At 42.6% G+C, this 24,791-nt stretch overlaps 1 protein-coding gene across 6 annotated transcripts; it reads right to left on the bottom strand.

Moving 5' to 3' along the window:
• On the bottom strand, positions 1–23,120 carry zdhhc14 (zDHHC palmitoyltransferase 14). 6 transcript variants are annotated; one of them, XM_019870272.1, is made up of 11 exons: positions 22,509–23,120; positions 21,718–22,011; positions 15,386–15,546; positions 10,999–11,151; positions 9,019–9,159; positions 7,356–7,404; positions 5,376–5,478; positions 4,466–4,575; positions 3,373–3,478; positions 2,497–2,519; positions 1,375–1,588 (listed from the first exon to the last, which is right to left on the bottom strand). In XM_019870272.1, exons 2-11 carry the CDS (start codon positions 21,957–21,959, stop codon positions 1,492–1,494), a joined length of 1,185 nt encoding a protein of 394 aa, XP_019725831.1. In that variant the 5' UTR covers positions 21,960–22,011; positions 22,509–23,120; the 3' UTR covers positions 1,375–1,491. The 6 variants fall into 6 exon arrangements, with proteins under 6 accessions (XP_019725827.1, XP_019725830.1, XP_019725828.1 ...); XM_019870274.1 differs by having other exon boundaries at positions 1,375–1,543; positions 22,509–23,118; XM_019870268.1 differs by lacking the exon at positions 2,497–2,519 and having other exon boundaries at positions 1–1,588; positions 22,509–23,117.
• Positions 23,121–24,791: the final 1,671 nt, after the last annotated feature.

Here is a 24,791-nt window from a genome sequence, read left to right as displayed (position 1 = left end):
GATAAAAAGTAGGTGATTTATTTATATAACTTTCATAACCATGGTACAATACAACTGTCATCCCCCTCCCCAACCCCGAATAAAAAGAACGATACGCAATAGGGTGACATCAACTATTGCAACGGCTGAGAGTGTACATAGGGGGAAAAGGTATAGAAAATACCGCCCAATCAACAACGGGCAAATAAAGCTTGGTTTGTACTTGACGCACGTACGTTCGGTGCAGAAATGAAACGTGAAATCAGGCTGACAACTCTTGCAGCATTTGTACTCTGCATGGCTTGCCCAGGTTGTTAGCTGATATCCTGCCAGATTATAAGGGGCAGTGACAAGCGTCGATGGCACGGGTTCACCATCTCCGATCCTCGAGGGCCACCATCCTACATGTTTTAGATGTCTCCCTCCTCCAACACACCTGATTCAAATGATCAGGATGGTTATCAGACTTCTGGAGAACTTAACTGATGCTGATTAACAGTTTACAGGAACAATTACAAAAAATGGGTGTACTGTCTACATCTACATAAAAAAATTTTTACAAAGAGTCGGGAAGTAGAAAACTATTGTTTTCACAACTCTTGCTTGTCCACGTTTCACCGCGTGGAACCTTCTGGATGGCTATAAATTTTCATGGGTGCGCCGTGAGAAAAATTTGGGCAATGCTGATGCCGCACGGAGAGGCGTGGTTACCGAAATAACAAATTTTGCTGCGCAGACCTCACGGATGCGGCAAGCATAAACCAAGTTTAAGACTGTTTGGTGTGGGGGTTGGCGGGGCAGTGAGACGGACAGAAATTGAGATTTTTTATTTATACAAAAAAATACCAAGAACCGTCAAAAAAATGTATACATTTTGTTTGAAATGTCTGAGACTGTCAGACACACCATTTTGGAAAACAAACCCTTGGGCACATTAGACGAGGAGAGATTTCCCATTAAGTTCAAAGGGAGTGACAACGCGTGTCAACACAGCAGAGAGGTTTGGCAAGGTGTTGGCTGAGGTGTGCTCAGGTCCCTTATCAGTGTCCAACAATGGCAATTGGTGGGAGCCTGTAACCAAAGTTGACTGCTCCCTTGTCAGAAAGTGGCACGGGTTTGCATGTGTTCAGTTTCGTTCTCAGACAGAGCTGAGTTTGACCAGTCCTCTGACAGAGTCCTCGTGAAGCGAGTCCTGGCTGGCCGGATTATAAAAGCCGGCTTGCACTGTGTGGCTGTGACCCAGGGGGGTGTTGCAAGGAAGCATACCTGGAGGTGAGGGCAGGTCCTCTGGCGTGAGAAAGTGGTGGTGTGCAACCTGGTCCTGGAGGGGGCGACTGTGGTTGTGCGAGTGAGCGTGCGCGTGAACGGGCAGCATATCGGTGGACTCCTGGCAGCTCAGGCTGGCTGTAGAGGTCGCAGGGGTGGGCTGCCCGAGGGGGAGTGAAGTGCAAGGTCCGCCCAGCCCGAGCGAGGTGCGACTTGGGAGGGCTCCTCCGTTTTCCGGAGAGGCCGTTATGATGACTGGCTCGCTGCTCTGCTGTTGGAGGAGAGGCGTGGCAGCGGCCTGCAAAACGAATTTAGTGCTCTGAATGCACTGGTCTTGGTCACACTGAAAGCAGGTGACAGAAAGAGGATCGGGCGAAGGAGAAAACAGGAACATGGAGGTGATGGCGGATAAGGAAGAATCAAGAGGGAGTATATGAATGGACAGGGCAGGGGGGGGGAAAGGAAAGAACAAGATTTTAGTACCCTCAATAGAATGCTGGGCCCATAAAGAACTGGTACACCAAGAAATACTCAGGTGGGTAAAGTTGAAAAGTCAGTTGCTGCCTATTGATCTCTGCTTACATTCCCAAAAGTGGAGCATGTTTAAGGTATGGCCATTCTCGCGTTCATGTGGTGACTGGTTGTAAAGATCTGGAAGAGTTTCAGTAAATTGGAGGGAATTTTTCTGGCAAATGTCCATGGGAAGTTCAGATTCTGTGAAAATTGACCAGGATTTATGGGAATTAATTGGAAACTGAGGGTAATCGTAGAGGCAAAGGTATCATTTTCAAGCATTAATATAACCATTTGGTTTTGTCCTAAGCAGTCATCAAAATTGAGCGCTCGACATGCCCACGTGAGGTCATTATCGTAGCATAACAGTGCAGTTTTTTTTTTCATGCCACATTCGTGGCAGCACATTTGAAACTCAATGGCTTGCAAAAAAAAACAAAAAAAAAAAAACAAAAAAAAAAAACCTAATACCTGTATACAATAAAATATTCCCCCCAACTATACTTCAGGCTTGTGTGTTTCATAGGAGCCAACTGAATTTAGTGATTTCCTGGTTAGTCCCGTAAATTTCCATGGAAAGTTTGCCATTTAAAAATTCCCTGAATTCCGCAACGCTAGCGGTGACCCCAAGGAGCCATGATGCCACTAAGCAGCTATGAAGGCAGGCCAGCCCCCAGATGGAAGAGGTGTCAGACAAAGAAAAAAAAAACCCAGAGAAAGCATGTCAAGATATCTCACCTGTTTGTCTCAGTATCATTGACCTAAAAGATGAGATCGCAGATGTTTAACTCAAAAGGCACGGTCGTGGATACTCCACCGATGCTGTTTCTCGTTGCCCAGTTTTGTGTTGGCTAACAAAGACACGGCACTGCCACTTAAAAAAAAAAAAACCCTTACTCAACTTTCTAAAGGCCTATTGTGATACATGGGTCACACTCTGCAAGCACACTTGAGAAAACTATTGTCGGTGAACACAGTTTGTCACCATATTTCCAAATTTAAGTTAAAATTCCAAAGGCAAAGCAAAAACCCATTTGTCAACAACACCCAGAAATGCCACCAGCTAGCTTCTCTGGGCCCGAGCTCATTAAGACGGACCGATGCGAGACGTTTGGAAGTCTCCCGTGGTCTGATGAGTCAACATTTGCAAATTTATTTTGGAAATCAGGAACGTTGCGTCCTGCCGGCCATTGGCTGAGATGCAAATGTTCCTGATCCAGACAAAATATCCAGAATGTTCTTGAGAGCTGATGCTTGGGATTGGCATTTCTGATAAAAAGGAGGATGCATACATAAAATGAGACAGTCACCGAGTTGCGCCACCGTCAACAAGCCCCCAGACGACATGGTTGAACTTTGCAATTTATTGTTCCTGACAACATTCAACTTGGTGCCGTGTCAGAGGACAACACTCACGATCTGCAAAGCCTTGACGCGAATCTTCCCTCTTTTTGCAAGAGCTACGTTATCACCCAAAATGCAGTTTATGAGAGAAGCAAAGGACAATGACAATTGAACATGCTTTTAAAAATACATGTGTTGGTATGGACCTCAAAATATGCATTTTTATGTCCTACGTGTTCCTCTCCTACAATGGTGACAAAAGCATCCTACCATGTGGCTCTGTTGAGACTGCGTGGAGCCGTACACGGTGATGCCATTGGTTGGCGGCGCCAGCTGTGGCGTGTCGAGATAGACGAAGCCACGTCGGTCAATGAGACTATAAGGAGAGAGGAGCAAGATATTATTGGTGATTGGTTTTAGGATGATGAGAGAATTGTAACATTTCTCCCTAGTATGGGGAACCCTGAAACCAAAATGTTTGAAAACCCCTCCTTTAAAGGGAAGGAGCATATGAGCATTTTGAGAGTGAGTGTGTGAAGGAAGTCCTCAGCAAAGAAACAAATGCAGCAGGTTCTCCCCAATGGTCGCGTGTTTGGGATTGCGAAAGGAAGCGTTGCTTGCATAGTCTAAGGCTGACTTCAAACATTCCTTCAACGCCGGTGGCCCCCAACAGTGTTCGAACTGCGGCAGCCACCTGCGCCACGAGGTTCTTCCTTTGCCAGCTGCAAATAATTATTGTTGAGTCATGCCTTGTGAGGGCAAAGCAGCCTTTGCTGGTCTCTTCTTTGGGAAAAAACAGTTGCGAGATAGGTTGGGAAAAAAAAAATCGCTAAATATGGTGAAAATGTTGCAGAGTTGGCAACATTGCAGACACAAGTCGTAGCTCTTGCTTGCTACCCCACGTGAACTACCGTCCACACGTGTGTACAACAAATAAAAGTATCATATGTTTTAAAAGTTTTACTTCATGGACATTGTGAGGGGTGTGCTGAGAGACTGTTGACAGGCCAGATGTGGCGCCCCGGGCCGTACTTTGCCGAGGTCTGGTCTCATGTCTGTCTTTTTGCTTTTAATCACATGAACAGCCCAAGTGTGAGATTGAATCCATTTTACAGACTTTGATTTGAGATTTGTCGGCAAAGTGCTTGAAATCCATTCAGCTCTTGCAGTGGCTACGCGCAGCAAAAAAAAAGGCTGGAGGCGGCTCAAGACAAAGCAGCTCCTCACATCTGTTCTATTTTGTCAGTACCAGAGAAATGAACACCCCCTTTTCCCCGAGTGTGTAATATTTTGTACAGTACTGCTACAACGTGTAACTAAACATGGGACAGTTATGATGAATGCTCAGTGAGTGACATCATACCTCGGTGGCAGAGGTCCACACAGCGCTGCGCAGCAATTGGTGACGATGTTGCCATGGCTGTATGGATTATAGTTGTCCTTCCCTCTTTTAGAAGACCACGAGCCTTTTATCTGAAGGAGACATCAGTCACAGCTTTAGTTGGCTCAGAGGTCATGCACGTGGAATGTCTCGACTTGCAGTTTGTGTGTAGCCTGGCTCCAGCTCTGACAGGCAGATAAATAGACCTTAATAATAACAACAACAACAATAATTATTATCATTATTATGGCGGCTCGGTGGCGGACTGGTTAGCACGTTCGCCTCACAGTGCAGAGATGCAGGGTTCGATTCCAGGCACCGGCCGTCTTGTGTGTACTTTGCATGTTCTCCATGTGCCTGCGTGGGTTTTCTCCCGGTACTCCGGTTTCCTTCCACATTCCAAAAACTTGCGTGACAGGTGAATGGAACACTCTAAATTGTCCCTAGGTGTGAATGTGAGCGACTATGGTTGTTTGTCTTCGAGTCTCCTGCGATTGGCTGGTAACCGGTTCAGGGTGTCACCAGCCTACTGCCTAAAGACGGCTAGGATAGGCTCCAGCACGGATGGATGATTATTATTGTTATTGTTGTTGGTGTTGTCGGCCACGCGTTTATCAGAGAACCAAATTAAGAGTACCGGTAGAGTGATATGAATGCATCTGTTTGCAAAAAATGCAAGAGACACCTTGCTAAGCTAATATTAAATATTTGTTGAAAAGCAAGCCAGTATTTACAATTGACAAAGCCTCCCACTATAAAATACACCAACTAGAACATCCCCCAGATCATTGGACTAAGAAAATCAACACTTTTAACTAAACAGTAATGTGAAATTGACTGCATGTGCAGCCCTATAGGTGCACTGATGCATGACAGTATATTCTGTACTTACGTCTTCGTTGGTGGTCTGGTTGGAGCTGATAAGGTACGTATGGAAGCCTGAAAGGCCAACGATAGACCACACAGAGAAGAAACACACCACCACCTCCAACACGGTGACGGTGCGGTCAAGGAAGAAATCTTTCTGGACTGGGTTCATGAACACTATGCACACAAAGAACCACCGAATGGACAGTGCAGCTTGGACACAGATGGGCACTAGCGCCAATCGCTCCCCGACAAGCTAACATATCGACCTATATAGCCTGGGGACGCTTGTCCTCTTGCCAATAGATCTTTGTTATCACTTCATTTTTACTAGGAATAAAAAACATTGTACATTTGCTCTGCTCTACATTGAGCTTATGAATACAGTGAATCCCTTCTTGCCTTGACACCGACCTACTATCCCTTGGTAAATCTCACTGTAACATAGTGCATGAATTCTGTATTCCTTCAAATTAGATCCAACAAAGAGGTTAACAAAAATCTCACTCATTTTGTGGAAAGGTCAAAATGACTCCAGCACACATTTTAGTCAAGTGCTGCTGGACAAGCCCATCTCAGCTCAGTTTGTCACTCATTTCTCTGCCAGACAAACTGTTATGGCACGTAGCCATTGAGAGGATGGCAGGAAAAGAGAGCTCTTGGCGCTCAACTAGATTTGATCGGGGTTCATGTTCTTGGCTTTGGATTGGATATGAATCTGCTGAAGTACTGCTTGAAGTGGATGGAAATGCTGTCCTACGATTTCACAGAGCTTAGAAAAAGAAATCAAGTGCACCTGCATCACTACAGGTGGGAAAACTTCAATGACGGATGACAATTATCAGCTTAACTCATGACAAATACACTCCAAACCGCGAAGAGGAATACCAACAGCAAAGCGATTCTGCCCCCCCCCCCCAAAATTAAAAAAATAGATGTTTCAATGAGGAGATACCTAATATTACCAGCCATAAAAATAGCTCATTTAAAAACAGAATTCTATTAATGCAGCTCTATGCGGCACAAGTTAGTGCAAACTGTAGGCTGGTCCCAAGCCTGGATAAATGCAAAGTGTTGCGTAAGGAAAGGTAGGTGACGTAAAATTAAAAAGTTGGAAATACGTAAGTATTTTTCAAGAACACAATGTGTATAGATACTCTGGTAAAACCGGGAAACACGGACCCCTCGGTGTCGGCGCCGCCTAGAGGTCGTTGACACTAGCATGTGTGAAATCCTACGTAGAGTGTCATTACATTGGTGTGAATGCACTGCTGCATTGAAATGCGTCTTGGAAAGTATAAACTATTCTATTCCCCCCACATTTTAAATGTAGAAAGACGTGTTTTGTAATCGAAACATGGCACCGTTTCATTTTATGTGAATCGGTGTTCAGTAGCATCGAGGCAAATGGGTCCCCACCACAAAAAAAAAGGGAAACAAAAATCTTTGGTACGCGCCACCAAATAGAGTTGGCAGGCAAGAGAGCTAGAAGAAAACCAAAGAAAAGGCTGATGGATGTAGTGAAGGGAACACATTTGGAAGAATGGCATAGATGGAAAAGGATGACGTGCTGTCGCGACCCCTCATGGGACAAGCTGAGAGGAAAGGAAGACAATATCTACAATTCATCATTGACTACTTTCTTCGATTCGCTGAATTACAATTCAACTTGGAAACAATAATTCAAGACAAGCTTCTCTTTTACAGGTTGGGAATCAGACCCATTTCACAGGTGTTTCCACCTTGTGAACACAAGCAGATTTCTGCCTCAATTGTTGCATCCGCAACTTACTGGTAATGTTTCAAAAATACTCCGCATTGCAAAGCCTCTGTGAAGAGGTAGGGGATGCGATCAGAGAGACAGTCCGAGGACTTGTCTACATGTTGGATATGACCACTGAAACACGAGGCAGCAGAAGAAAAGCAGCTTATAGCAGGGGAGGGGAGGGGGGCGGGGGCACATTTGAAGGTATAAGGCAAACCTCAAGTTGCAGTGAAAGGATATCTGGCGGGGCTATCTTTAAGAGCATTGAGGAACCCACCCCGGTGAGAGCCTGTAGAAACAGAGAGGAACAGATTCCATAAACATAGTACACGGGGTGATTAAGCAGCTCTGACACGTTAGGGCTGGGAAATTACAAATGTAACCGGGATTTCAATTTGGGGTTTTATCCATCTTAGCTGATTGAAGAAAAACGATTCATGTATGGAACGGTGGTGTAGGTGTGCAAGTTCCTGTTGTTGTGAAAGTACCCTGAATGCAGCGCTTGCACAGTAAGCATGTGACTTTGTGATTCTGACATCATTGAACATGCTTCTCCTTGAACACCGACAATGGCAATTGCCGTCAACGGGAAGCCTAAGGAGGGACGCCGTCGAAGTCAACTACATTTTTTTCCCTGGGATTGGGCGGAGAAAAGTCTCCTGTTCAATTATTAAACTGGGAAAGTCTATGACCAGCAGATGGCAGCATTGGGTCTCTTTTGGATGAGCTAACACTGTACTGTATCAAAACAACGTGGGCGCTTGTGAACATAGCGGATCTCTGGAAATTCGACCGCTACTAGCAACTTGTGATCGATCAAAGTTAAATCTACTACAAAAAGTGCCACAAAAGAGAGATGATTTAAATTTAGAAGTAGAAGATGTACACTTATATACACACAGATACAAATGCACAACATGATGCATGCACACACATGCATCCACACGACTAAATACTACTACTACTAAACAGCCTGCAAATAATTTTGGAAAGTTTGTCAAATGTAAAATAATTTACTGGTGATATTTTGAAATGCATTACTTTTTCATCACAAACACATCGTCATTGTTGCTGTTGAGTACTAACGTGGAATTTGTGATGAAATAAGAGAGTCTGTGAGCCTTGAAGAAATCAGTCAAAATGCTCTAAATAGGCTGGCACTCAATCGGTTGTTTCTTTCTTTCTCTCTCTTTTTTTAAAAGGCTGTCATTGAAAGAATTGACTACTTTTATAACAACCTAGTTGGAGTTGACTGTAAAACTAAACGCACAACAAAAATAATTGCACACATTGTATGTCTAAATACAAGACATGCTTTGGTTTTAAAACATCACCAGTGCTAATGCCAAAGTCAAAGTAAAATCCAATTGACATGCTAACTGAAGAATAAATAAGATAAGGGAGATGCTTTTGCACGGTTTGAATGTGTGCAAAGATGCAATGCAACAAAAAGATGTGGCTGCAGTAGAATGAAAATGCAAGACTTGACAAAAAGAATCGAGTGTTCAAGACTCAAGTGTTCAGTGCAGGGATGAATGGGCGTGAGGCTATGATGGTAGTTTAGCGTAGTTGAGTTTTGGTAGTTGAGTTTAAAGTTTTGACATCAATTAATAATTTTTTGTATTAATCATGATTTCAGTATCAATCAAAAATAATGGTGATTATTATTTTTTCCATAATCGCCCAGCCCTATTTGACAATCAGAATGTTGGGTTGTACAGACACAGGCACACGTACCAGTTATTGTCTGCGGAAAATGCTAGGCAGACTGCCTACTTAAATTGACGTTTCAATTTAAACGCCCATAGGTGATGTATGGGCTGTTGATGCCCAAGCTCAGACAAATGTCTGCGTGCATACACTGTTTATTTTGCTCATGAGTGCATTTGTGTGTTTTACTCACTACGTAAAATAATGTGAGTGATGACAAAGGCAAAGATGAATATCGTGAGGAAGGACAGCGAAAGGATGAACATATAGAAGAAGCGGTAGTTCCTCCTTCCCACGCAGTTCCCCACCCAGGGACAGTGGTGGTCAAAACGCTCTGTGTGGATAGGGAAAGAGTAAAATCATTAATGCAGGCCATTTTTGGGCTGCCCCACACACAAACGATTCTTGCAATTTTGGTCAGTAGATTCTCAATTTTTAGGGTTTTTGTGTGATGGAAACAACAATGTTTGCTCTTGTCTCTTCTGAATCAAATTGTAGAATGTAGCATATTTAGTGGCATAGAGGTACACAATATGGAAACAAATAACGTAAAAACATTTTTTTTAAAATTACAAACATGAAACACAAAATGTGAAATACTTTTACCAACGGCAAACCTAATTTGGAAAAACACAATGAGCTTGGGATGTTCCAATACGATTACACGATTGGAATTCGGGTCCGATTCACAACACAAACGAAGTGAGAACACTCACGGTAAGCCATAAGATACTTTTTAAATAGCCCAAGTCTGCCTTGCCTGCAATAAAGCCACCTTACTCAAAGGAACAAGATTTGAGAGAGTGGCTGATATACAGTACATAGATGCATGTACATGCTGCATCTCTCCATCTACATACACTCACAAAAAAAAAGCAGTGTACATGAGGCACATTTTCAAGGCTTCATGGAAAGAAACCAAATTGCTTGTTTGAATGTAACACCCCAGTTGCATGCAGCTAGCTACGCAGTGGGAATCCACATCTGTGTAAAATTTGGGGCAAAGTGAAGTGTCCAACAGGGTCTAGGCAAAATAGACACAAAAAGAGAGAAAATGTGAGGGGGGGGGGGGGGGGGGGGGCAGTGGTTGAAAATGAGTGGAAGAGTGACTGTCACTAAACTATGATGAGATGAGTTTTTGAGGGCATGTATGGGGGTGTAAAAAAGTGTGCAAGCAGATTTGTTGTTTGGAATATGAGAGTGAAGGGGGGGGGGCAGGGCGGGCAGCAACCTTTGGAGAGGCAGATGTTCAAAGTTCCAAAGGGTGCACACTTTTTTTCATCATTACTTGTGGAAATAATATAAGTACAGTATACCATGCAAAAAGTTAACTGATTTGCTGCCCTTCAATACAAATTTATAGCTCCCTATTGAACAACTGGGTAAGAAAAAAAAAAAACCCCCAAAAAAACCATCTCGTGTAATTTTTTTCCCCGATACAAGACACATTTAAGGAAAACCCCGATTTGAGGAGGTGGTCCACCTCCCTTTCTTCATCTTCATCCACAGCAGTATTGTTTTTCTTACTTACTTTGTGATCATGCATTTTTATACAGAGTAAAATGAGACTTAATATTAAAGCACTTTCAGCAGTACAATAGCCCCTCAAAATACATTCATAATGAATGATTATGGTTAATCTCATTGAGATTCCCCCCGCAAAAAATATGTGTAAACCGATGTATATACTATCCTGAAAATCAGTAAGAAATCAAACAATATAAAGCGCAGATTAATGTACACAAATATGTGGCTTTACCGCTTGAACAAATAATTTTTTCATGTTGATTGAAACATGATATGTAAACAAGTGGACGACCACTTCTTAAACACTGAATTTGTCGACATTGCTAAATAATTACAATATACACAGTCTATATTAAAAAATTAACGATCTTCAGTCAGTAACCTCGCACATGATAAAGTGCAGGAGGGGAAATAAGATTGTAGCTCCTTACTAGGAGTCGCACAAAAAACAATTTGAACTGAAAAAAATCGTATTTTGATTCAAAGGATGTGAGGGCATTGAATCGAACAAGATCAAATCGTCATTTGAATGGAAGATGTGTCGATTTGATCTTCAATATACATGTCATGCGATCACGCAGATCATACGGTACGCGCTGGCTCGAATAAAGAAGACACAAAAACCCATGTGAAGTCCTTAACTCACCCACACAATTATCACAGAGGCTGCAATGAGACGCGCGTGGGGGTCTGAAGATTTTGCACGTGAAACAGTACTTCAGTTTGACAGTTTGGCCATTGATGACCACCTCCTTGGTCCTTGGTGGTGGCCTGTAGCCTGTGCTGCCATTCGCCACATCTTCACCAGAGAGGAAAAAGAAAACACAGTCAGTGAAAGAGACTTGGGGCCCACAGGCGACAGATGGTCTGGGAGATTTTGACAAAATCTGGCACAGTTGCAATCAACGTTATTCGAGCCCCGCCTTGAATTACATTTGCAAGAATGTCAATAATTTAATTATGAATTAGGAAAATGATTTTCATAGCTCAACACAACTGATACGACAAGCGGTTGTTCCTACTTGAACACAGAAAAGCTCTTAAGATGACGAGTGCAGTGACAGAAAGATTCCATCGCTTCATAAGAAGTACTTTCGCTCTTAGTAGAACAGCTCGTTGTTTGTTATCTGCTGCAAAGCTTCATGCATCGTTGAACACCAGATTTGGAAAAATTCCTTGACAATTTGAGCACATCCCTTATGAATGATGCCTCCAGTTTCCAAATATTTTTCAAATACTAAACACAAAGGCTCAAGTCAGTGGAACCTCCAGTATGTGGAACTCTAATCACTCCCCCACCCCTCAAAAATAGTGCAGTAAAGTCTCCCCTTCAAACACCCTTGTGTTTGAAGGACACATCAACGTAACAGCATCTTCGACTGACGTTGCCACCCTGTTTTCCAGTCATCTGAGCCTTAAGCCATCAAAAATCCATTTCCTCTGCTGGCAACGTCACCGCTCTAACATTCAACAGCTAGCTTGGCCCATATTAGATGGAAGGAAAGAAGCTCTGGCCATCTCTCAGTCTGATTAATACATCAGAGAGCCTTTTGGATTTGGCAAGTTGCAGCGGAGGGGGACACGGCAGCCGGCAGGCGAGCATTGATATCAAATTGGGCACAAAAAAATGACTGCATCCAATTTAAGGGGTGCAAGCCATGATCCTTCATTTTACCACTTCTCCAATCAACAGGTGCTTTTAATTATGTTTGTGTTACATTTTCATTCCATTCATTCCAAAAAAAAAAAAAGACAATTCTTTTTTTTGGGACATCTGCCTCTATGTTTTTCAACATTCATTTTTATCCTTCATTTAGACATATTATCAATTAATAAAGAAAGCCAATACCATTGCTGCAAGTTACTGTCTGTTATGTCGTTCCTCGGCTTTGAAATTTCTTACGAATTCTGTAATATTATAACCGAGCAATGGCTTTGATAAAGACAACATTATGCACACATTGGCTTATACCACAAACAGTGATCATCACACAATGCTATAAAGTGCTGATGTTCACTTCCACTTCTTTTTCTGAAGTACTCATCAAAAACAATCACACTTTTGACACCAAAATGTTCAATTAACACAATTGCTTTGTCTTTCTTTCTGACACATACGATGATTCGCCGGTGTATCAAGTCGCCACAATGTAGCGCCGACGTGTAGCGCCGACGTGTAGCGCCGACGAGCCATGATGAATTCTTATGTGATGCCAGACTTTTAGGGCATAAGTATCAGTGACTGGTATCGGCAGCCTTCGTGGAGTACAGATACCTTTCAACAATATCGGTATTTGTCTGATAACGATACCTGGTAATCGTATTTGCTCATCCCTAATAATAAGTACAATGCAAATGATTCTATGACATAACATTTCAGATTAACAGAGGTGGTCCTCATCCCAAATAACAAAACTATTGTTGGCTGGTCATTCTGAGAACTGATCATGACCACATGGCAGAATTCATGTGACTTTAAAGTCAATGTGCCTGGCTTCTTTTGATGCCCCCCCCCCCCCGTTTTAATTTTTTTATAAGTCTGAGCTTTTAGTGCTTACTACAATATCTCACGAGTTTTGTTCTTCAATTGTCGAGGCCAAAGCAGATAAACGTCTCAAAATGAATGAATCAGCAAGATGCCTGTTTACACAGTGAGGGCAACATTTGGCAGATAGCACAGACAACCTCTGTCACTCGTGCTGATGACGATACACTCCGTCGGGGGAGAATGACAATGCCATGATGTCACTTCTTGTTCAAACATTAGGTCTAGTGTTTTGCAAACAAATCAATAGTGCCAGTGTCAAACTTGAGTGCTCTAAGAGTGACTCGACAACTTAAGCGTGTGCTGTATCATTGAGGTCAATGGCGAGAGCGAATATTTTTGGATTACTGGTGACCAGTGTAGCCTTCCCAAATGACAGGCATACTGTACATACAGTACATGATGGATATTTGCACAATTATTGTAAGCAATTTACATTCAGATATGCAAGATGTCTCGGTTAGTCCAAGTACTGTAATTGGTTAGGGCAGTAATCTTGTTTTTTTTAACCAGTGATAGAAGTAACCTTTCCTAGATGAATTTTTGCGCTGTTTCTGAATCTGCCATGTTTTTTCCTATAGCAGATTAGGGTGGCAGAATATCCATCTATCTATTTTCCACACCCCTTATTGTGAACAGGGCCGCGTGGAGGTGCTGGAGTCTATCCCAGCTGACTATGGGCGGAAGACGAAATACATCCTGAACTGGTCGCCAGTCAGTCACAGGGCACACAAAAATTCACACCCACATCGACACCGTCAGTGAGTGGGAACCGAATCCACGGTGCTCGCGCACACGTCGGGGAGTATACCACGACATCATCAGCAACTGTGTTTCATAAGAATAGTAATATGTAATGTAGTAATATATTTCGTGATACGTATGAATTAAAGATTAGGTTCAGTAAGAGGTGGAATTTATTTTGGAAACACCATAGCTATAAATTACAATGTATGGTAAAATCTATGTTGCGGAAGGTTTTATGGGTCCAAAAAAAAAGAAAATGTCTCAAAAACCTGATGTGCTTGAAAAAAAAAAAAAAAAAAAAAAAAAAGCCTCAAAAACCTGATGTGCTTGAAAAAAAAATACTTTTTTGTAATCATCATCATCTGTGATTAGAATGTGCAGCTGACCAGTGTTATTTACCAACTGGAGTATGTGACGCGCAAGTAGATTTTATTAAATAACTCAAATGCATTCCAATCACTCTTAACACAGGCAGGCATCCTGGAGTGCAATGAAAATTTTGAAAGAACCAGGGAAATCAAGTATTTTCATGGCAAAACACAGCAAGGCTGATTGCTCTTGGGGCTCGGAATGAGGCTGGATGATCGGGATAAGAGCAAACAGATGTGCCTGGGATGTCTCGCATGTAAATCTGCCATGCCAAGACTTAGGCCAGCTGCATCACGCATTGGACAACAAAGCTGGAGAAAAAGCGATGGTAATTGGAATGGAAAGTTTCAGGAAACATTTTGTATGTCACAGCACTGTGGAGTCAAATCATGAACACTGTACGAGAGGAGGCAGTGTTCGTGGCTAGTTAGCAAGATGGCTAGTCATGGTGCAGTGTTGATTGCAAAGGTGAGCAAACGATAGCAGACAGGCTTGCAAGTGATGATAGCATATTTTGTAGACTCTATAATGCTTCACTGGCACCAACGGTTGAACAGTGTATAAGACTACTTAGTTTAATTTAAAAAAAAAAAACTTGCACCATATGGCTTGTTTCCATCATTAGATATACATTTTAGATTTTAATGATGTTCGATACAACATAAAAAAAAAAAAAAAACTTTTTCAACTTTTAATTTGTTTATCCTCAGAAAATTTCGCTTTGGTCTTTTTCAGAGAGTTGTCGACGCACACTCCTCTGCACTCTGTGCTCCACCGCCCTAGCAAAAGCTAATTAAGAGCTTAGTCTCCTAATTAGATTAATTAAACTTTTCCAGAGTTTGTTTAATGATGCCATGGTGACCTGAAGGATTAGCAATTAGAAGAAGACACTTTGCACTGTAAATAACGAGTAAATAGACTTCTCTATATGCAACTCGGAGGCCCGGTCGTCGAGTGGCTAGCGCGTCGACCTCACAGTGCAGAGGTGCAGGGTTCCATTCTGGCTGCGGCCTTACTGTGTGGAGTTTGCATGTTCTCCCCATGCCTGCGTGGGTTTTCTCTGAGTAATCCGGTTTCTTCCCACATTTTAAAAACATGCATGGCAGGCTGATTGAACACTCCAAATTGTCCCTAGGTGTGAGTGTGAGCACAGAGGGTTGTTCGTCTTTGTGTGCCCTGCGATAGGCTGGCAACCAATTCAGGGTGTCCCCTGCCTACTCCCCGAAGACATCTGGGATAAGCTCCAGCACCCCCCGCGACCCTCTTGAGGATAAAGCGAATCAGAAAATAGATGGATGGATATATGCAACTCACATATCTCTTCATAGCAATAACTGATATTACCATAAATGTAACTAGTGGGTTTTCTTACCTATTTGTCTCTCCAGGTCGGCCGCTTCGTCTGGAGTTGCCCTGGGCAGCACTCCTGGGTCACTGAAGCTGGTTCTGAGCAGAGTTCCCAGCACAAAGACAAAAAGCACTCCTCCCACCACGGGGATAACCGGCGTCAAATGCTCAGCCAGGAACGGGCAACTGAGAAGACAAGCAACAATAGTGAGAGAAGAACAAATGACAAAGTAATAATACAGGCACGTCGATGCCTGCACGACAGCAAAACCCCGACGAATGCACAGTGCAATCCAAAAAGCACACTTTAATAAATGCCAAGTGTCATGCATACAGATTAAACACTTGGCTGCTTAATGACCAGTAGCTGAATAGAATTCCCACACCCGTCAGTCTCCCAAATTGTAATCTGCTCAAATAAAACAATCCCATGTAATCCCTTTAACTCTCCAATGACTTGTGGCTATTAGAGTGATGGCATTTAGTTGTACAGAGGTGGTTGCACATGTTGATACCTCCCATTATATTTGAATGTGTTTTATTGAGTCGGCTGGCGAGGCACTTGTGCTTGTGATGGCCAAAACTGATTTGTGGCAGCCCGCTACCAATAAATTTATCATGTGGGAAACACCGTGACTGTCTCAATTCAAGGATACGATCAATGGTGTCATTGATCAGATCTGTGAATGACACGACGGCCGATCACAAAATTAACAAAACATGAAGTACATTGGCAGATCCGACATAGTCGATCAGATCAGTGGAAAGTCAATGTCCGGCGGACGCCCGGAAGTAGTTGCGTGCAAATGTGTGGGAATATTCGGTCGGCTAATGAGCATTATATTCAATTGTTAAGCAGTCAGCCAATAAAGCCCAGCTAGGCATGTCGTCCTAGCAACAAAGGGACTTTGCAAACTAGAATGAGCTAATTTAGAACCAGATAGGACAAGGCTAGTACAACACAACGGAGATGGATTTAAAAAGGGACCAGAGTAGGAAAAAACATCCTGGGTTCTGCAGTTGGCCAGGCAGGGTATGGCAACCGTTTTCAGAGTTTGGTCATGTGACACTCGCAAGCTGAGCAGTGATTGGTCATTATCTGAGCAACTATGATGTCATTTTCAGTTGACAGCAAGTAGCAAAATGGCCAACCCCCGAGACGGATTAAAACGGTTGGATTTTTCTGCTTCATTCATATCCCACAAACATCATAGTAAATCAGAATACCATGTTTAGACAAGTGAGGCTGCGTCGAGCATCTTAAAGAAAAATTTGGAGTTGACTCATACTTTAAGACTTCTCAGCTATGCAGTACACTTGTTGACTAACTTGTATGAGCTTAAAAATGATTTGTGAGTACAACATTCAAAGAACTTCAATCCAATTATGAGAAGAGTGATAAAGTTGAATTCAACCAAATCTCTTCAAAATATTTACGTCTCTGATCATCTTTCTTGACCACACCAGTAGACTGCAGCTCTGTTTTCTCTGAAAAGGGTGAAGAACGAGCAGTGCAATACCTGTATCGTATCTTGAAACTGAGGTGTTGAAAGATGGACTTTTCAAATGACATACTAAGTTCCAAGAAGTGCTTACAAGGTTCATTACCACCAGGAGGTTAATCAGTTCCCAATATCTTGTGTAACGTGCTGCTCGTGTATACAATCACATTTCCCTCTCATATGGCAACCCCTCTGGCGAGGTGGTGTGGAGTATAGGGTGATACATCCGCTTATGTATGCCAAACTCGGTTATTCACGCAAACTGAGCCAAAGTATTTTTAGACTTGCCTGGTTGGGTTCCATAAAAACAGATAGTGGGGCATAGAAACATGGATCCACGTTTACATAGGTTGCTGTTCTATGTTAAGTAAAGTCAAGCATCATTAGTAGTCTCCCCCCAAATCCACCACCCCCAGCTGCAAATGGCTGGGGATGAAGACCTGGGCTCCTAAAAGAAAGGTCAGCCAACACAAGAAAACCAAGCAGTCAACCCACAACAGATGCAAAAGATTTACCGGTAAAATTTAGTTAGGAAGGGTGGCTGACCTCTAAAATAATAATTAATCCCAAAATGTTTAGCAGTTAGTGTAACAAATATTGAATTAGAACTGACATTTCATCAATGTACACACACACACACACACACACACACACACACACACACACACACACACACAGACGTTTTTTTTTTTAATAAATGCAGCGGGCCCTAAACTTTTTAGTGAACCTAGCCTTTTTTATGTGGAGACATATTTTCAAAGACTGACATAGCAAAAAATAAAAAACAATTGATTTAAATATTAATCATCATGATTTATGCGAAAACAAGCCGGCATATTATTAAGGACAGCATTCTAGAAAAGCATGAAGCCTGTCCTCAGACACAGTGAGTCATACATAAACAAAATTCAACAAAATATTGAATAGGCTTGTCACACCACGTAAAGTGATGGGCAGAATTCTATGCAAGCCTTTAAACAGGATGGATGCAATTTGGATGTCAGCCTCTCTCCAATAGAAACGAATCAAATACGTTGCAAAGACAGTCGATCTTCCCATCTAAGGACAATCTGAGCAGTACAAACAATGAGCCGCCTTCAACCTTTGACGGAATCGAAAGAGGGATATTGACGGAATGGACACTTCTGGTCGAATATTCGACATTTATTTAGGATTTTCGGGTTTTGTTGCTATGGAGACAATCTATCCAATGTCAGACAGGTTTGAAAGGGAATGTGGTTGCCCTGGAAACAGCAATGAGTGAGCTGTCTCGGCAGAACAACGGCAAAACCTCACAAAAGGGCATAAAAGAATGCCGTTACATTACTTGATCAACGTTTCATTTGGCTGGTAAGGATGGAGTTACCAACTGGATATGATCCAGGGGGGGAAAAAAAAAAAAAAACAGGACCGACATTGCTTCTTGCTGACCCAAGAGGGATTTGTCCTTGCGTTAGTTGTAGTGACATTTCTGATTGTGACTTGAACAAATGTTGGAAACTCAATTCACATTTAGCCGCCGAAACACGACTGTGCGTGCGTGTGTGTGTGTGTGTGTGTGTGTGGGGGGGGGGGGCTCCAGCACGCCCCTCGACCTTTGTGAGGATGAGTGGCTTGGATAATGGACGGATGGATAAAATATTTGACACCAAAGACTTTGATTTTCAACCCGACAGTTAGGGTGTGGACTAGAACTCTTGCATTTTCAATCACGGTATTACCATACTTGTCGAACTCAGGCCGCTACTTTTTTCCCATCCTTTGCACCTTGCGGCTTTCAATGAGACGCAGTTTATAAAAGAATTTTTTACTGACGAGGTTCAAGCCGCCATTGGATTTACCCATTGTTCCGTCAGATGTGACCAATGAATTCACTAAACACGTCATAGTGGGCCAAAAAAACTGTCCGAGTCCGCCCTCATACTGAATGTTCATTAGCCATTTGCTGTTGGAGTGGGCACACATGAGGGAGGGGCGGGTTGCCTGAGAGAGATATGCAGAAGTTTATGTGCATTGCGGTGCGCAGCTTTGTATGGAGCAATTGAGAGTGAATAGAAGAATCTTGAGTTAAGGTGAATGAGCAGAGGGAACGGGTGCCATAAATGCAGTGCGACAATTTGGCTCCCGACTCGCACCATCACTGCCAACGGGCAATAGGGGCTATCCCCGGGGGAGGGCAACTCCGACCATGGAGCCCCTACGTCTCTCAAACAGGTTTTCAAAAGGCTGCACTGCTGCGTGATGAAGGAAGCTGTCCAAGCTCGTCAGAGAATTTGCCTCGTGCGACAAGAGAGAATGAGAAGGGTGCTGGAACGCGACTGGATAACTAGCTGCGGTCGGCATTGTTTTGGGGCAGTGGTGAAACATCTACCGGTGTTTCATGTAAATATGTTTTCGGAAATCGAAAATCCATTGCTGTGACCTCTTTCTGTACAAATATCCCGTGTAATAACGTAGACACCCGAGTACGTTTTGTAGTCCGGAAATTACGGAACATAGATTTTTTTTTTTTTTTTAAGGTATACGTAACAACAACAAAAAATGTTGATGCTGCTTCAATGAATCTCTAGGAATTCCAACTGGTCATTCTATCGTGGTCATTAAACAGTACTCCATTGCAAGACCCCCTCTACATTCAAAATTACGACTTTTCTTTTTACCTGACTTAACAGTCCTTTAAATAGCTCGTTTCTGCAAAACACAAGGTCTCAATTACAATTTCCAAGGCCGAAGAAAATCAGTCCAATTTATAACCGACATGAACAATCTGATGCTCCATTATGGTCCATGTAATCAACTTGAGAAAACAACGTGGAATGACAGAATAAAACGTTCAAAGACGTAACACGTGTCTGTGGAGTCTGAAACAGAATAATAAACAGACCAAAGCCTGCTGCTTTTTAACAGGGTTTTGTTTTTTTTTTGGTATATGGCCGAACACCCCTCTGATGAAAATACAAACGAAACAAAATTAATGTGATGTTGGGGATCTCTGCCTTAGCATGACACACACGCACTCTTGATAGGCTGTCCTTTGACCATCGATGTGTTGGTCTGCTAAAGTGACAATGTATTCAAAGATTAAGTGGTCCAGAGGTCATTACTGATAGATGTGTTAATGTGCAGCACTGTACACACAATGCATAACAATTGCACACTTCAATCATGGCAAAACACAGCCAAAAAAAAAAAAAAAAACCTTTCAGGAGCCTTGAGTCAGTTGATCTGGATTGTTTTGATTCAGTTTAAGTGGGGGATTTGGAAATGCTCGCTGCAATTTTCCACAATTAGAAGCTGGCAGTTTTACATGTTTGGTCTGACCAAATGAAAAAAATCAGCAAGAATGCACTCAGTTGAAAGCAGTAGTTTGCCTTTCTTAACCTAAACTTTATCGTCAACATATTGGACATATTCAGCTATATTCACCTCGTTCGGATGGTCCCATGTTCTCATGATGTATGAAATGTGAAGTTAAATTACATTCACATCACATGCAAAAGATTTTCATTTTTTGTCTGAACAGTACAATTTCATAGTCTGAATGAACATGTTGCATTTTCATCTAACCTTTGTGTCCCACCACAGTGGGCTCTGGTTCTGTCTGTCTTCGTACCACAAAAAAAAAGAAAAAAAAAAAAGAAAAAAAAATCTGATTTCAGCATTAAGATCAGGGAGTGTGAACATAACCCAAAACAGTTTTTCTGAACAACTGTAGAATTTATTTCATTGTATAAGGGTAGAAATTAGTAATCATCAGTATGGACATCAGGTCATGGTTCTCGTCTCAACATTTGGCCATTATGCATGCGCTGCACACACAGCAGTTTGCATATTAGACTCTGTGTGGTTCGAAAGCACTTTACCCTGACAGATGGCCCGATTGAGCAACCAGCCTCAAGATGGAACAGGATTGTTATCTAGCGCTGATCGTATTTCTGTGATGACAGCGATTAGTCCGAGGGTGAGAGAAACAGTCCACTGCGGTGAACTCATGTGTTGGCCATACTCAGGTCAGTGTCTATCTACATCCTCTTTCACAAGGGTCACCAACATGGTACCCGCAGGAACCAGGTAGCCCCCCAACCCCTAATGTCCACATGAGGAGCCCACAGACATGTTCTAAAATAGCTCACCAGTGATAGTATGTTGTGACTTTATAGGAATGTTGATTTGAAAGCACTGTCAGAGATTTATGTAAATGCTGAAAATATTGACATTTTCTCCTGCCTAATAATTGTGAGAGATCATTTACATTGTAATCAGTGTCTGCACAGAAATTAATATCATTAGACGCTTGAGAGCCAAGTAAACTTTTCTAGATTTTTTTTTGTGCCGATTCCAAACCTGCCCTAGTTTGTTAGTTCATTATAATAGCATATAATAATAACATTATTAAAGGCAATTAGAGCACGTGTTATTTCAGAAGTGTGCATCGGTTAACATAAAAAGTCTAGTTGTAACAATATAAAACTATTAATATTAGCAAACTCTGATATTGTTGTGACTATTCTCTTAATTGCCACACGCATCATGCAGAGGCATGTATAACTGCAACTAAAAATCTGCAGCTGCAACCATGAAGCAGGTCTTTGGCTACATGCCCCGGCAAAGAAAAAAAAAACTCAACTAAAACTCTGTTTACAAGGAAAAAAGAGCGGAGCGTCGGGTTAATACCCAGACAGTTTAGGCTAACATCCCACAGAGTCCAGAGGGATCATTGGAAACGCATGTAACTTCAACTGACCTGATTCTATTTTTTAAACTTTGCTGAACCCATGAAATCATTCATCCTCCTGGTCAAAGTGCACAAGTTAATAGAAGATTGGATCACAAAGTTTCTCAAAGGAATACTTACTCAAAGGTGAAGAAAAGTCCACAAGTGACAAGAATAAGGACAAGGGTGAGGTAGAAAACCCCTGTCTGCTTGGCCATCATTATTCTCCCATCGCAGTAAAATTTATTCCGACCGGGGAAAGATTCCCACTTCCTCTTTTTGGGGATCTTCTTCTTGAAAGGGGTCTCCATTGGAGTGGAGCTGCGAGTGCTTATTTGGCTGTACTCGCACTCTCTCATTGACTCGGACACTCCAAGATGCATCAATTGCTCTTTTAGATGCCCTTATCGAGTGAATCCCAGGCTCGATGTGCCACTGTGGAGACAACACGCCAAGTGGAAGTTAGTTCAGCGAACACCAACACCTGAGATTAAAAAAAAGTGAAGATTGTTTAGCTCAATATAAACTAGTCTGATCTTCATTGTGAAAAATAAAGCGTGTGTAGAAATCGAAACGTCAGCTACCTCGTCAAATGTCCCTTTTGCCAACACTGTAGTAGATATTTGTTAGCAAGCAACCTGGCTAGCCTCACGTAGCATCTGAAGTGCAGCTAAAGCTAACACGGCTAGCAATTAAACAAATGAATTTACTAGGTTTGTATTTTGATTCACTAGTACAACGAGCCTCGTTTACAGAAAGACAAAAAATAAAATTGCGCGTCTTGGGCATTTTGTTCAACTGTGGCACTCATTTTGCGCACAGCCTAACCTAAAGAGGTTCGTGTGTAGGCTGTCAACAACGTGTCTCCTCGTCCAGGATGTGTTTGTGCTGTCTGTTTAGCGAGGCTACACTGGGTGAGCTCGCTGCCTTACCGGGGGGGAAAGTAAGGCTGGTCGTCGTGTCAGGGTGTTGTCACGTCGTCGCTGCCCCTGCCTTTCTTATCCAGGTTTGAAACGAGCAGAGGACAGGGCGAAACACACCATTTTTACAACGGTTGGATGTGGAGTTTGTCGTCGAAGAGCCTCGAGAGCAAATCCGAAGAAAAAGGCGACATACACGGATGGGGTGCTCTCAAGCGAGCTCCAGCATCCCAACTATAGCCGTCGCCGGCAGGTCGACGAAGCGCCAGCGTTTCCCCAAAACGACCCTCGATGATTCACCACAAATCTTCACCATTCCATGGCGTGTTGAATAAAAAAGTTGGACGTTCCCCAAAACGAGAGATGAAGCGATCCGGTTGACCAGGCGTTCCGTTCACATTGTGTCCCGGTACGCGGGCTGAAGTGCCACCCTCGCTAGCACCAGTACAGTGAGAGTCGAGCGGAGCCTCCCAGCCAGCTCCTCCCCCTCGGAAGACAACGTCGCCACCGAGGGGGCGCCCCACTTCGACCATCACTATCCCAGGGTTCCCAAAGTTACACATTATGCCCTACATTGATATCGATTTCGTACACTAATATCAACAAATAACCGCACTATTCACGTTTATAACCTGCTGCAACATTTGTGGTCCGATATCTGGTGCTTAAAGCAGTGGTCAATCACCAGATCCTTTGGCATAGGGTGGCATAGATATCGTTAAAAAATGCTCGACGAATGGTTGCAGCGGAGCATATATGGTATCTAACAATACCTGTTCACCACGAGCACCCCATGCCCACCCGCAAAACACACACACACACACACACACACACACACACACACACACACACGCACACACACACACACACACACACACACCCACACACAATACACACACACACACATACACACACACACACAATCTGCTCCCGGAGATGGACGGTTATCGGACCAGCCATGACTACTACGAAGAGAAAAATCTATTTTTTTGCAGATTTTCCCCTCAGAGGTATATTTCAACAAATACAAAGGACAATGGATATTATTGCTGTATGCATAAATTATAGCTGTATGCATAAATTATAGCTGTAATTCATATCTGTATTTTGGGGTGTTAGGGGATCAAAAATAATTAATGCAGCTCATATTTTTTAATTAATTGGCCAACTAATCGGATATCGGAATTTTATCCTGCCCAATGTCGGAATTGCATCGGCCTAACAAAAATCAACATCGGTCGGGCCCCAGTGGAAATGCTAAATAAATTGTGATGTCATGAATGAAACTGTACTGTTTGGTGTCAATGTCGCGATAGTAAAGATAACTGCTGCTACAAATGGCTGCTTTTTTCAGGAGAAATAAGTGTGATATTTATTTGTGTACATTGCATTTTACAGTGGATGATCTGATCTCGATTTATCGTTGGACTTTGGTTTTGAGCGCAAAAATCACACAGAATGAAAAGAGAATACCTAGAAATTATTCAGGCAGTTACCAAATAGTCCTACATCGATGCCAAATGCAGCAGTGGTTGTGTTGCTGCAATTTCCGGTGCCACCCCCTTTCGTGCGACTGATTGCATCACCAGCTTCATCTGTCTGTTATTTCACACACTTTGGATCTTTTAGACACACACACACACACACACACACACACACACACACACACACACACACACACACACACACACACACACACACACACACACACACTACAGTCCTCGATGGAAGTTTCCTACTAAAATGAGCATAGTGTATGTGAATTCCTGTGTTGGATCACATAGGGACAGCACATTGGGGTGAGTGGGTCGTCTGCCCTTGCTATCTGCCATGCTCCTTGTGTTAGCTAATCAGTTCCTCAAGATCAGGTCTTTTTGGTTCCTTGTCATTGGTATGCTGTTTTGGTAGCTGCCTCTGATGTTTTGGTGTCTGTTTTTTGTTTCTCATTTTGAAGTACCATTGTAAACCTTGGTTAGAGATTTGCTATCTCAACCTTGTTTCATTGTCAGTATTTGGATCCCCCATGCCTTGATACAACTGCTACCATAACATTGTGAAGGTCATGGATCACTTTTAAGGATGTGTATCAACGTAGATGTCAAAGCGCTGCATGCCTTCATTACTAAAATGTTCACATTGTTTGTGTTGCAGGTAATGGCTGGAGATTTTGAGTGGGTATTCCAAAACAACGTGTGGCTTAATGGCACCCAAGAATTATTGCTTTAGATTGGGCACAATGAAAGAACAGATTACGTTTCTCAGTGGGTGCAACCTGACTTGTGAACCTCATCATCC

The sequence above is a fragment of the Hippocampus comes genome, unplaced genomic scaffold (genome assembly GCF_001891065.2).
Source record: "Hippocampus comes isolate QL1 unplaced genomic scaffold, H_comes_QL1_v1.1 scaffold43, whole genome shotgun sequence".
In the NCBI taxonomy this organism is placed as follows: Eukaryota; Metazoa; Chordata; class Actinopteri; order Syngnathiformes; family Syngnathidae; genus Hippocampus; species Hippocampus comes.
This window is presented reverse-complemented; position numbering and strand designations above follow the sequence as displayed.